Source organism: Callorhinus ursinus, unplaced genomic scaffold (assembly GCF_003265705.2).
Source record: "Callorhinus ursinus isolate GAN/ISIS: 27379988/994484 unplaced genomic scaffold, GSC_fseal_2.0 scaffold12, whole genome shotgun sequence".
Lineage (NCBI taxonomy): Eukaryota > Metazoa > Chordata > Mammalia > Carnivora > Otariidae > Callorhinus > Callorhinus ursinus.
Window position 1 is genome coordinate 43,588,272 of NW_027397074.1, and position 14,113 is coordinate 43,602,384.

The following is a 14,113-nucleotide window of genomic DNA, read 5'->3' on the forward strand; positions in this document are numbered from 1 at the left end:
TCTTGTCAGCCCTTCCCCCACCCCTCCAGTCACGCGAGCCGCAGCACGGCGGCCCAAATGGCGTTGTGACAGAAACCGGTCAGGGCCTCTCTCTCCACATCTAGTTAATCAGTCCTCTGGACTCTAGCTAGTTGTGAATCTGTGGGTTAGAAAACCCAATACGTCTGGGTGGGGAAAGTTAATCGCCGAGGAGCTCTAGAGCACAAGTCACCAGGAAGCTGTGGCTTCTGAACAAGGTCTCTGTCACAGGAAGAGGGCATGAGCAAGGAGGGCTCACCCGCACCACGGCCATAAAGCCTCACCGTTACCCACAGCCTCGGCAGCGTAATGGCGCTAGGAAAAGACATCATGGCCGCTCCCGGAACCGGAAAGGGACAGGGACTTGAGGCTAAAAACTCAGGAAATGCGAAGAAAGTCTGAACTTCGTTCGTTATCAGTTTGGTTCATCGTTGTGACAAACATACGACATCACCATAAGACGTTAGTAACAGGAAAACTAGATGTGGGAATATGGAACTCTGCACCATCTGTAGTTTTTCTGTAAATCTAAAACTTCTAAAATAAACAGTGTTTAAACCAATTAGGAACTGGTGCGCTGAGGCATTGGCAAGATGGCAGATACGCAGGTGGGTGTCTGTATGTTTAAAAATATTTTTGAAATATTTCATAATTTAAAATATTTTACCATTTGAGGCTATAAAAATTATACATAGACACTCAAGTTTCTCTCCCAGAAAAGGACTGGTGTTTTGTCCAGGCAAGCTGCTGTGCCAGAAGGGGGCCCGAAACACCCTCTCAACAGTTGCTACGGATCCTTTCAGTCTGAGGACCCCGGGCACTGCCAGCTCTGTCACCATGGAGGGGACACCCCTCGGGATTATCCCTGGAGAAAAACTGTGGACTTTCATAGCCGGTCGTACTCAGGTCCTCTGGGGCCTCACGCCCGGCTAGGCACCTTCCATGTTAGCAGAGAGCTGCCTCGGAATGCCACTCCTCCAAACAGCCGAGGCGGTTTAGTGAGGGCAGGGGACAGCCCCAGAGCCCACGAGAGGGAATGGGGTGGTGGAATTCAGGGCACTCTGAGGGCAGAGGGCTCCCCCCTACCCTCCCTTCCGACCAAGCCACATAGATATTGCCCATGTGCCTTCTTTGCTTCAGATTGGACTGCATTTGGTCAGAGGTAAAACCCATTCCCTGGCCTCTCTGACAGAGTAATGCTTCCATGCCAGTCCAGAACTCTTGATGGCACAAAAAGTAATTAATGCACTGGTTCTCGTGTTTTCCAACCTCCGAAGAAGTTAGAAACAGGTGGTGAACCCGCCAGAATGGGAATGCAGGGGAAAGGGGGTCTAGAGGCCTGGACCGCCTATAAACTGAATTCTAAACCCTGCAATCATGGACATTCATGGCTGCCCACATGTTCCTGAGGCTGCCTATTCTCATTCGGCTGTTTTAGTGCCAATACCAAGGATTGTGTGTGGCGGCCAGCCTTCCCCCGACACCTCTGCCTTGGGTCTCAACCAGACCAAGTGAGTGAGAATGAGGGGAGGGGGGCCAAGGGACATCAGTTTGGGAGTTCAGTAAATAAAACTGAAAGCTTACTGGTTTGTTTTCTACACCAGACAGGTCAGTATTTTCTATCTACAGGTTCCTCCTTCCCCTTATCTGAGCCGTTATCTCATTCTGGGCTGTTCCCCCTCTACCCCACCCTGCACCCCAGTGGAGTACAATCCAGCCTGTCCCAGGAGGGCCCAGTAAAGTCCTAAATGCAGCCAGGGTTTCTCTGCTTTCTTTTACCCCATTCGTTCTTTCTCTACGCAAATATTTACTGAACACCCACTATATGGCAGGTCCCGTTCTAGGCACTAGAAATATGGTCAAGAGAAAATCCCTTCTGTGTGGAGTTTACATTCTGGGAAGGGAAAGCATCAATAAGGAAATAAATGAATATGTACTAGTATGTATACTACATCAGGAGAAATCTAGAACAGAGGTTGGGAGGCTGGAAGGACAGTTTTCCTGGTCTCTCTTTTTTTCTTCCCCATCTTGGTGGTTTCCTCTCTATTGATGTGCCTCCTACCTTCCCCCCACAATTTCAGTCCCTTCCATCTACCCCCAAAAAAGAAGGTAGTGAAAGGAAGGGAATGTTGGGGTTCTGAGCCCCTTGGGCAGTTAGAAAGGGAACAGAAACCAAAACAATCGCTGGATGTGACAGATTGACAATCAAGAAGTCTAAAGCAGAGTGGGAAAGGTGGTAAGAGAAAGGGGTGAAAGGAGAGGTCCAAGAGGTCACCTCCCCCATGAGCCCTCCTGCTAAGAGGGGCTGGAAGAGACCCTCAAACATTAGGAAGTGCAGGTCCTGAAGAAGGGAGGTGGTAGTTGAGCCCGGAGGAGGAGTAGGTCAAGGAAGGGGGGGGCCACCTCTTTGTAGAACGGGACCCCCCACCTCAGGGGGAGCAGCTTCACAGACCGTAGACACTTTCATCACTGTAGGCGATGTATAGAAAGAAGTCCTCTTCATGGTGTTCCTGGTATAGCTGACCCATTGTGGCACTGGTGGGTAGAATGACATTGTTGACGAAGAAAAACAAGGCATCCTCAGCTCGGAGATGAATTCGCTTCCGGATCAAGAAGTAGAATTGACCAACTGTGAGATCAGAAGACACCAGATATTTCTTTTTGTCCAGGTCTCCTATCCGAGCTTTGGGAGCCTTTTCTACTATCACTGGAACCCGGTCCGGGTATTTCTTTCGGATCTTCTCGCCCTCAGAGCGGCGTTTACTCGAACGGATGCTCCTCTTTATACACGAACTTCATCGTCCCGGGAACCGGGTGGGATTGGGCTGGGCTAAGGGAACCCGGGGGGGGGGGGGGGGGGGGGGGCTGGTGGCGACGGCAGCCTTCCTGGTCTCTTAATTGGCACTTAGGATATACCATTACTTAACCTGTTTCTGGGTTGCCTCTTCAGCTAGATACCCTATATTCAAGAAGGACAGGAGCTGTTTTGGGCTTCTGTGAGTGAGCACAGGGCTTTGCACTCAGTAGATGTTCAGCCAATTCTGTTCAATGAAAGAACTTATATAAAGCAGCTGATTCCTATTTTCGAACCTCAGCACAAGTCAGGAGAGGAATGGATCTCGGTGGAGTCATGTGCGGTGAGTCATTCAAGCCGCGTGGATACAGTGGAGGCAGCATGTTCCTACCTCCTGGGCTCTGAGTGCGGCACTGACGAGTCGCCAGTGAATTAGCCAAACATGATTCCTGCCCTCATGGTGTATACGTTTTGGTGAAAGACAGCCAAAAGATAAACAGGAAATAATTTCAATGTGTGACCATTTCTTTGAAGGGGAACAGGCTGGGAGATGAGAAGAGCAACAGCAAGGAGGTTGGGGAAGGTTGTTCCAAGAAGCTGAGGGATGACAAGGAGCCAGCCAGGCAGACAGCAGGGACAGTGAGAATGAGGTTCCTGGTGGAAGGGACAGCCCAGGCAGAGGCCTGAATGGGAATGTGCTGAGTGTGCTCTAGGAAATGGGTGAGCACAGGATCGAGGCTGGGAGAGGGGCAGGGGCCAGCATCCACAGGCCCTCATGGCACACTGCAGAGTGTGGGTTTCATTCTAAGTGCCATGGGAAGCCACAGAAGCAGGAGAGAACCTGAGATTTACATGTGAAGAAAATTAATAAGATAACTGCAGAATCAGGGTGACCGTATGTTAGGGTCTGTCGGGGACAATGTCATTTTATGTGGATTGCCTCAGCATATTATTAATAGCATCCTGTTTCATTCTCCAAAGTGTTGCAGATTAAAAAAAAAAAAATTATATGGCCCTCCTCTCCAGAACCCATTATTAAAACGAGTACAATTCAGTATTGTATGAAACCTCATATTCTCTGGGCCAGTCACGTCCCCTCAAACCAAACATTCACAGCAGGAGATACAAAATCTTCTATAGTGTCAAGTGAAGGCTGTCCTCCAGCCACATAATTATAAAAAGGCCCTACTGTATTCTGTTTTGTTTTATTTTTCAAGAAAGGAAGAAAAGAAAATTCTATAAACGTCTCTCCATGATGTAGTCCATGTTTCATAGCTGCTGCATAGGGAAAACTTTTCCACAGATGAAATCTAAAAATTTTCATGGCTCAGCTGGAGTCTGTCCTCACTCGATATGGACAAACAGCGTCAGTCACTGCTCTCTGTACTGAGATACTGAGAGTCCTGTTCTCGAAGAAGCCTGCCAAAGTCACCTCCGAGGAGCTCCAGGTTACATAACCACTGTTTCTCTAACCTCTCCTCTCAGGTCTTATTTTTCAAATGTTCAGTCATCCTTGTGACTCCTCTGTTTATCCTCGCCAAGCTCTTCACACTGACACAGTACTTCTAAAGTTATATTCCAGAAGCACTCTGCTATTTCCCCTACCAAATCTTTCCAGAAGCTTCAGATCTGCTCTCCTCCACATCTAAGCTATGGACTGGGAAACTGGAACCAATCCGGCCATACCACGCTGGCCCTCCTGTCTTGCTTTCACCTGTCCTCCTTGGACCAGACCACCTAAAGAGAGGATTAAGGATAATCTTACCGTGTCTGGTTTACAAAGGCATGCATGGGTGGCAACCTCCGCTGGCTTGGATTATGCCTCCCTTCTCACATTCCATCCTAGAACCACAGACTGTCAGGGTAGAGGCAACCTTAGCAACACTCTTTTCATTTATCAGATTTATTTAAGACTGATCTAATAAGGAGCCCACAGAAGGGCTGGAACTCCTCCTGGACTGGAGCTCTGCCCTCTGCTTTGCCATCCCTCCACTGTTAGAAGGAAATGTCACTGCCCTCTGATTGTTTTCTATTGATCTGTGTGTATACATGTCTTTTCCTGTCTTCCTCCTTGACCTTATTTTGCCTCTTGAGGGCAGAAAATATATTTAATAGTCCTTTGTATTCTTCACAAGACAGTATCTTCTGGGTGGCCAGGACTTAACAGATACTTGCTGTCCAAGGCATGCATGGATTCTTAAGGTTCCTCCTCCCTTTTTATGATACAGTTGAACAAGAGTAACGGTATCAGCCTTTCGGGGGACACAGGCTCTGGGATAGACCCAGGTCCAAATCCAGGCACTGCCACTAGTTTTAAGAGTTACCAGCTAACTGACCATGGGAAAGATAATTCCATCTTTCTTCATCAGAAAAAGGGGCCTACAAGGAGCACACAGCAGGGCCTCAGCACTCGTGTTCTTCCTTGAGTACCACTTCCCCCCTCTTCCCCGCTTTGCTTCGTTGATACGAGCTCCCACTTTTTTCCCTCTACGTTAAGCTTTGACAAAAGGAGGGAGGAAGAGAGAGAAATCCAACCCCAACAGTACTAGAGATGCTACATTTTTTTCCCCACCCTAAACTACTTAAAAACCCTACTCACATAAGAGATAAAACTACGCTGTCACTTAGATCCTTCTGGAAATTTTTTGAAGTGCTGAGAACACCAAAATGGGGGTGGGGGGATTCCTGAGGTTATTTGTGACCTAAGTAGGAGTTAGGAAAGTATTTAAATTTAGAGTGAGCACTAAGAAAAGCCTCCTGATGAGGTGTGAGCCAATGGAAAACTGCACAGGGAAAATTAATAGGAAAGGCAGTATGTGGGCTAATACTGCAGCAGAAAGAAAGGGGTGAAGCAATCCCAGGGCCTTGACTGTGTCTTCCTCTTAGGATTTATAAACCGAGGGCAGCCCAACAGTGCTTTTGACACCCAGGACTGATACCATACTGACATCTTGTGGCTACAAGTATCATGACACATAGGTGGCCCCAAAGCAAAATGGACCTGCATATTCATATTACTACCATCTGTCAATTTTGCAGCATTTAAAAAATTTCAAATGTTTTCTCAAGCGCAAGCTCACTGTTTTCACACCATGGAAACAGAAGTGAGGGAAGGTAGCCGCTGCTGTATCAAGGAACACGTATGCTGGACACATTGGCATTTGGGCTCTGACTGTGTCAGTGCTGGTATTTCTAATGAATGTCACTGTTTTCAAGCACGTGCAACTCTTGGCTGAGCATTTCTTCTTATCTGGCACCTGAGGTTTCGGGTAGGAGAGTTACTGAAACTTATTGGTTGTTTTCAAAGTGAAATGAAAACGGCAGCTGGAGCTTTCAAATACCAGCCGTCCTCCCCCTACCCCCCCCCACTTCCACCTCCATGAGGTCTAAGAGAGGAAGGAAGGAATAACCTGATTCTTTGGAATTTCAAAATTAAATTTCTCTTCGCAAACATACCCAAGGAGCAACCGGGTCATGGATGTACGCCAGAATTCCTCCAGCTTGCAGAATCCCACAGGGTACTGAGTGTCTAGCTGCATTCAAAGCTCTCAGAGGGCACATGGCCCAGGAGGAGGCAGATGTGGGTCCTGGCACCAGAAAGCAAAGGAGAAATGGAGAAAGGCCAACATGCGTCAGGAGAGCTCTGGTGTGGGAGACACAGGAAAGGCTTCTGTGCAGCACTTATCTTTTAGGAGAGAGTTTGGGGCAAATAAAGATAGGCACGAAGGCATTCACAGCAGAGTGGCTAAAGTCACGGGCCTTGGGAATCAGATGCAACAGGACTCAATTCCTAGGCCCATTTCTTCCTAACAATACATCTGAGTATGTTCCCCAAGTCCTCAAAACCTTGTTCTCTGCATCTGAAAAGCAAGGATGCTACTTCCTTCCATACTGTAGTTCTGAGGAGTGGATGACATGCAGAGTGATGGCTCAGCACACACTAAGGACACACAGATGATAATGATCATTGTTAGCAGCTGGAGAGAGCTGCAGGTGCAGGGAGGTGGACACAAAGGCAGAGCGAGCATGGTGGGTGCATGATAGTCAAGGACATGAGTGGGGGGCAGGGCGAGGGTGGGGGACGGAGGTCACAGAGCACAGGGCTGAAGCATCTGACCGGCCCCTGCCCCTCTGTGCTCCCCAAGTGTCTCCTGACTCTTCATCACCTAGGTTTTTCATCTCTGTATCCTCTGTCCCCAGAGGTTGTTTCGGCTTCTCGAGGGCACGGACCACATGTCACAATGCACCCAGCAGAGGGCTGCATGCACAGCGGACGCTCAAGGAGCATTTGGCCTAAAGCCTCACTGGGCTGGGTCACTTTGGGCAAATGAATCAATCTCTTTTGGTCGCAGTTTCCCCACCAGTAAAATACGAGTAAAGAACAATACCTGCCTCCTTTGGTTGCTGTGAAGATTGAGATAATGAAGTGAAGTGACAGGAGACAGACTTGAAAAAGGACAGCTGCTATCTGAGCGACACCTGCTCGCTGTTACTTCCTAAGGAATCCAGTCCCAAAGACCTAAGGACACCCTTAGCATCAACTGGGGACGATGGCACAGTATCTCCACACAAACATTTTGTAAGGGATTTGTTAAGAGAATTGGGTTATCATCTTATCCTCAGCATTATGTAACTTCTCAGTTCTTAAGCACAGCTCCAGAAACACGCCACAGCAGCACTGCCCTTAACTGCTTTTCCAGACTAAACCTTTGCAAATTTCCACCAGAAGAATGTAGTCGGCACCACCTCATGCCAACTATCCTAACAAATGGTAAATTATGTTGCAGTAAGATCATCTAGCCCCCAAATCTTTTCCTAACAAGGTTCTAATGATAAATAGGGCAGAAAATTATCTTCTTTTAAACAATAACACTTTTTTTGTGCATAATAAAAAATGATATGACTGTAGACAAAGTAGGAAATGTAGAAAATGATAAAAAATAAAACTTACCCATAGTCAACTATCAGAACATAGTTCCACTTGTGCCTTTTGCTGCATTTCCTTCTAGTTTTCCTTGCATATATATATATTTTAAAAGATTTATTTACTTGAGAGAGAGAGAGAGAGAGAGCAAGCTAGCACATGGGGAAGGGGCAGAAGGAGCGAGAGAATCTCAAGCAGACTCCGCACTGAGCACGGAGCCCGACACGGGGCTCAGTACCACCACCCTGACATCATGACCTGGGCCGAAATCAAGAGTCAGATGCTTAACCGACTGAGCCACTCAGGTGCCCCTTGCATATATATTCTTTAATATGGGGTCAATCTTATCTTTCCACATATTACAACCTAAAGATTTTGCTTAATATTTAACTCTTCATAAAAAAAAATTACTGAGTACCCATTTAGTACATAAAGCTGAGCTCGACACTAAGAGGTATTCTAATACATGTGAGATGAATTCCATGTCCTCCAGAAGCCTGGGCTTTAGCTGAGGATACATGACAACACACAGGAAAAATAAATAATGGTCTGCAGTAATGACTGCAGAAAAGAGTAGTAGAAATAAAAAAGTCTGTAAGGGGCTCGAACCAAGATGAGCTTACCATGGCCTAGCATGGTCTTGAGAGGGTTTCATGAAGGAAGACCTGAGTCCAACCATGAAGCACTACCATTTCACAGATAAATTGGAATTGCTAATGAGTCTACTAATTTACTCCCCTTTTCCCAATATGCAGATGATAGTTTCACTGAAGTCATTCCCATTGCTATGCCTTTGCTATAATGGACAAAACTGAGCTCCTGCAAAAGCTGTTTCTTAAAACACCACAAATTCAAAGCAATTTTTATTTTGTTTCATTTTTTATTTAAACTCAATTTAATTCATCACAGCAATTTTTAAATTATGTTTTTATTCCTGAGGAAAATCAGACCTTCAAGTGGAAATCAAGAAGTTACCTGAAGAGTTAGAAGTGAATTTTGAAATTATTCTGAAATTCCAGATTCCTGATATCTAAATAATACCCGATGCAACAGATTCATGTATGCAACATTATCAAGAATAAAATCTGTTACGTAGACACAACCCTATTCCATGTAGGATTTTCAAGTTTGGAACCGCTTATCAACCAAACTTAACCCCTAGGGAGAGATTTTAATGATTAGCCTGTCTTCAACCACTCAATCATTCAGAAAATACTGGTAAGTATTTGGTGGTGTCTGTTCATAAGTCCAGCCCGGGGCTAGGTGCTGGAGACACAAAAGTGAAGGGAACCAGATGGACAATGTTCCTGTCCTCCTGGAGCAGACAGTTGAGTAGAAGAGGGGCTGACAAGAGAACAGACAATTACAACCCCCTGTGATAAATGCGAGGCTACAGAACCCAAATGCTGTTTGTAAATGCTAGGTAAGGAATGAGCACCTAGAAGATCTTGCACTATATTAACACAGGCTTGGAGAATTAGGAAAGGCTTCTCAGAAGGGATGTTATTTAAGTTGAAGGACGAAGAGCAAATAGGTGGGGCAGCCAGAGTGGTGTCCGCGAAGAGGGGTTAGCATGTGAGAAGTTCTAGAATAGGGAAGAACCATGGCGAAATTGTGGGAAAGAGCCATTCAGAATGGTGGGGTCAGAGTGTGGCAAAGGGAGGATTCTGATGAGAGATGTGGCTGGAGGGGAAGACGTACGTACACATGGACGTCCGTCTGTACGTATATATGCATACAGATACACGCACACTTGTTTAGACCTCAAAACAACCCTCTCGTGATTAGCCTCATTTTACAGATGAGGAAACTGAGGCACGACAAAGTACTCCCTGATGACAAACAATAAGTAGCCAAAAGATCCTGAACAGGAGAGGGACACAAGGGATGCTGCATCATTGGAAAAATACTGTCAATGCTTTGGAGAGGTGCAGAGTGGAGGTCAGGGAGGCCTGTTAGGGAGTAGGGATGAAATCTTTACCAAGCTTCCTGGAGAGATGAAGGGCCCATGTTCTTTCACCTGACGTTTAAGGCCCTGAGCTTCCACCTTGAGAAACTCTATGATAGATAAAATAGAACCTTCATCCTCAGGGATTTATAATCTACAGAGCTACGTGCACATCAGGGCACCAGGAGCACTCTGTGGCCCTTGGTGGAGATTCTACCGTCCAACTGAATAACACGTTGTGGTTCCTTCTTCTTAAGAAGGCCAAGCTTCTGCCAGGAAAAGGAAGTCCAGGCCACAGGCTGGGTGATGCTAGCTACAGTCTCAGTACCTCTCCGGGTCTGACACCCTGTGGTGAAGGGCCACCCCCTCACACCTTCCTTTAGCTGCACTGGGCTGACCTAGTCTCCCAGCAACAGTGTTCCCACGGCGCTGCAACTGTCCAGGGCTATTCTTGGCTCGACTCCACTCCTGACCTCTTGGGATTTAGCTACTCTGACCCCTCATTGCTGAAAAAAATGCCATTTACAAGTGACACCTTTCTCTAGACACTTATTCCCATTCTTAACATTAATCCGGCAACCTCTTATCCCCATTCCCTCACAGCTTTGAGTAAGGAGGAGAAACAAAGCAAAAGTAAAACTCAGAAGTGTTATCTAACAGGCTCCACACAGCAACAATGTATCTAACACCACTTGGGACAACCACGGGTGAGGATACGCTTGTCCTCACAAAACCTTGTCCTCACAAAACCGGAAGAGGTAAAGTGCCCTGCTGTAGTTCACATGGCTGATGAGGGCAAAAGGATACTCAAGCCCATTCTGAGTCCAAGTCCACACTCAGACTCATTCTACTATATCATTTAATTATGCAAAAAGAAAAATACGTCATTTGAAAATCTACTAACTCTGGTAAGTTGGAAGATACTGTTTGCTAGAAAAGATTGGTCGAGAGCCCAATCTGGGGTTTAAGATTCTACTTTGAAATCATACCCTCAACTCCTAAACTGTCATTTCCGGCGTGGTGGTGTATTTAGTCTTCTATGGTATGGCCCTCACACCACAAGATGCTGGACTTATGTGAAATGGAAAGTTTTCTGGCCAAGCCTCTGAAACCCTAAATTCGAGACCAGCCTTCCATAGTGGCTACAGGCTCATGAGAGGCGCGGCTGGGGTACTCTCGCCAATTGCACAGTTACTATTCCAAGCTTTGGCACCAAACTTCATATGGGTCTGGTAAGACAGGGTGGGTTATATGTCAGTGACTCATGAATAGAGTGATCATGTAATTTATTGTCCAAACCACTGGGACACCTCTGAGAGTGAAAGGGGACACTATTAATAATCATGCCAGGACAAATGTGTAAACCAGGTCGGGCCAGGGCAAAGCAGGACTTATGGTCACTCTGGTCATCAGGAGCTATTCTACCCTCTAGCTTAAGGTATAGATTACAGCCCATCTAGAGGCTTTGCTGGGTCTGGTCCCAAGCTTGCAACTGCTTCCTGTTGCTAATAGCAACAAGTGGCTTCTAAAGATGAAGCGAAGGAAAAGTGCTCCAAGGGAGAGATAACTACAAAATGCATTCTTCTCTGAAGCCCAGAGCTAGCCTAAACCACCTGCCCTAAGCCTTAGAGCCGGGTGGACTGTAGTGCAGGCAGTCTGTTTTTCTCACTACATCTAGGCCTAGGGCCAACACAGTATCTTCCCCCAGAAAGGGATACGAAAGTAGGAGAATGGAGCGCTGACACAGACACTTCTATCTTTCAGGGCACCAAACTGACAGTCCATGCACTCATGGTCCAGTAAGAGTCCTGATTTGGAACCTGTATCAGCTCCTTTCCCCTCCAAGACTGGAATGCCCCCAACACGTGCACGAGATGTATGCTGAATAATGTATCCCTCTAGAATGTACCGGTCATGAGAAGTTCTCATTGTAGGGAAATCTGACCAAAAGCGCTGATACCGTTAGTGTAATGATTGCCAGCACCATGCAAATGCTATTTTTTTCCCAAGCATAAATAAACATAAATGGCCTTTACCATTTGTCTTTTTGGAAAAAGAATAATTCTCAAGGAGACTGGCCAGCAGTTAAAGACCCAATATCCTGCCCCTAATACAGCACTCTATACCTAGTAGTCACTTAACTAAATGTTCCCCCAACTGACTAGAACCAAAGTAAGTATTTTTCAAATGACCAGCCTTGGAAATGGGAACAAGCGGCTCCTTAATGCTGACTGGTTAAAAAGTGATGCCTACAGAGTGGCTGAGATCGCAAGACTTACTATCTACCCCTTACCTCGGCTTTCCACTGCATCAGGTCAGAAACTTCTTTGATTTGCTGCCCCAAGTGGGCTTCACACCTTCCCCCATATTTGCCAGTGTGTCTTTTTCCATTACGTATGTTTAAAAACAGACTCTTTAATTTATGAGCATTTAGGGCTGGTGAAAGTCTCCAAGCCCCAGGCTCAGCACAGATTCAGGCCCCTAAATGGTAACAGCTGAGTGGGCTCATGTGTGTGCGCGCGTACTCGTGTGTGTGTGCGTGCCTGAGCGTGCATGTTCGTGTGTGGCAGGGGGTGGCATGATGGCCCTGTCTCCTGTCCCTGGAGAAGGAGTCTGAATAGACAGGCCTACTGACCCCAGCCCCATGCCTGTCTCAGGGGCTGCTCCAAGTAGGGCTCATTGAGAGGGTAGCGTCGCTTCTGTGGTAAAGAAGAAAAGCATCTTTCTTTGTGTCAATGTCAGGAGAAAAGAGGTTCCTAAACGCCCATCCCCAGGCTGGTTTTCCTCTCTAGCAAGAAAAAAAACATTTTAAGGACAGTCCTTTACTTGAAGGTCGTATTCTGTTTAGGTCATAAAATATCCTGACTTTTGTGAAATGATGCTGACAATAGATGGCATAATTTTTTAAAGTTTTTAATTGGCAAAGTGAAAAGTTAGCACTGGTACGTTGATAAAAGTTTTTTTGGTAAAATTTTACTGGCCCGTGAAATGCAAAACTGTAGGAAACACTGCCTCTGACTCCAGGCCAGGGCTCCTGGAGAACAGGGAAAGGGCAGGGCACCTGGCTGGCTCAGCTGGTAGAGCACACGTCTCTTGATCTCAGGGCTCTGAGTTCAAGCCCCACGTTGGGTGTAGAGATGGCTTAAATAAGTAAACTTAAAAAAAAAAAAAAAAAAAAAAAAAAAAAAAAAAGAACAGTGAAGTGGTAATGGGGGTTGAGGGGGTGGGGAGAGAACACTCTCCCCTCAGAACTTCCATTCGGGGCAACATAAACCATACACCATAAAGGGGAAGGCAGGATGTCTTAACCCCTACTCCACAACAGGCTCGGCTCTGTACTTACATTATCCCAGTTAATCCTCGTAACTACTCGGCAAAGCAGATACATTTTCCATTTTACAGCTCAGGACTTAAATAGGGGCCATTGATGCAAATGACTCACCCAAGGTAATGCCACGTAATTGGTGGGAGGCTGGGATTCAGCACCAATGCCTGTCTACTTTCCCTACATTATGGGGTGCAAAGCAGGAAGGCAGGGTTGTCAGACCTTGATTGAACAAGCACAATAAAGCTTCCAGATTAATCTCTGAGTAGTGGGGGGAGCCGATTGCTAAATTGAGCCTAATGCATTACAAAATCCAGATGATTGCAAAGACATTACAATGGAATTTTGTTTACTCTCTGTATTTGCCAGTTTATTTGAAGATTTGGTCTCTGGAACTGCAAAGGCCCTGGCTAGAAATGGCCTTCATCAAAACAGGCCCAAGTTCAATACGGAACAACAACCTAATATCAGATGTTACTCTGCAAAGTAACACTACAGCCAAATCTAAATTACCCATGTAGTCCGCATCCCTTTTTTCTTAAAACCTTTGGGTATTTCATTGCTTGCTGCCTTCTCCAAGATAAAAGGCGAGGGTAGGCTCAAATGATTGTTCCTTAAAACTATTAGAGTTTAAGTGGAAGGATTTTGAAAAATATGAGGACCAGAGAGTTCACTCGAATATTATCTGTAGATTTAATTTAACCATGTGTTCGCTATTTCCAAAATGGTACAAATCACACTATGGCTGTATCCTTAAGGTTCATATAGTAATTGGTACTAGTGTAATAGCATCAGTGCATCTAATTGTGGTCACAAATAATGATAGGATTTGGCATCTCACTTGGAAAATCTCATTTGCCTTACCAACTCTATCAAAAGTTGGTGAATAATACTAGTCATTCATTCATACCACAAATATGTAGTGTCTATTAAATGCCAGCCATCTTTCAGGATGACAGGACACAGAAAAGGGAATTAAAAATACAGACAAAAATCCATGCCATTATGGATTTTTGTTCTAGTAGGGAGGAGAGTGATGACAAAGTGAAGAAAACTGTACTGCTTGAAAATAAAATGGAAAATTTTAATTTTTTAAAACAAGAA

General features: G+C 45.8%; 1 protein-coding gene and 1 pseudogene across 2 annotated transcripts in view; both read right to left on the bottom strand.

Annotated features, from left to right (window-relative positions):
- The window catches only part of JAZF1 (JAZF zinc finger 1), a 325,709-nt gene that overhangs the window by 156,725 nt on the left and 154,871 nt on the right, over window positions 1–14,113 (bottom strand). The window contains exon 1 of one of the 2 annotated variants that reach the window (XM_073899002.1): window positions 278–471. The exons of the other annotated variant lie outside the window; for it this stretch is intronic. Within the exon in view, the coding sequence (XP_073755103.1) occupies window positions 278–350 (73 nt within the window). The 5' untranslated portion in view covers window positions 351–471. Of the gene's footprint in view, window positions 1–277; window positions 472–14,113 lie in introns of those variants that run through there. 2 annotated transcript variants of the gene reach the window in all.
- LOC112825018 (gamma-aminobutyric acid receptor-associated protein pseudogene) lies at window positions 2,436–2,867 on the bottom strand (annotated as a pseudogene).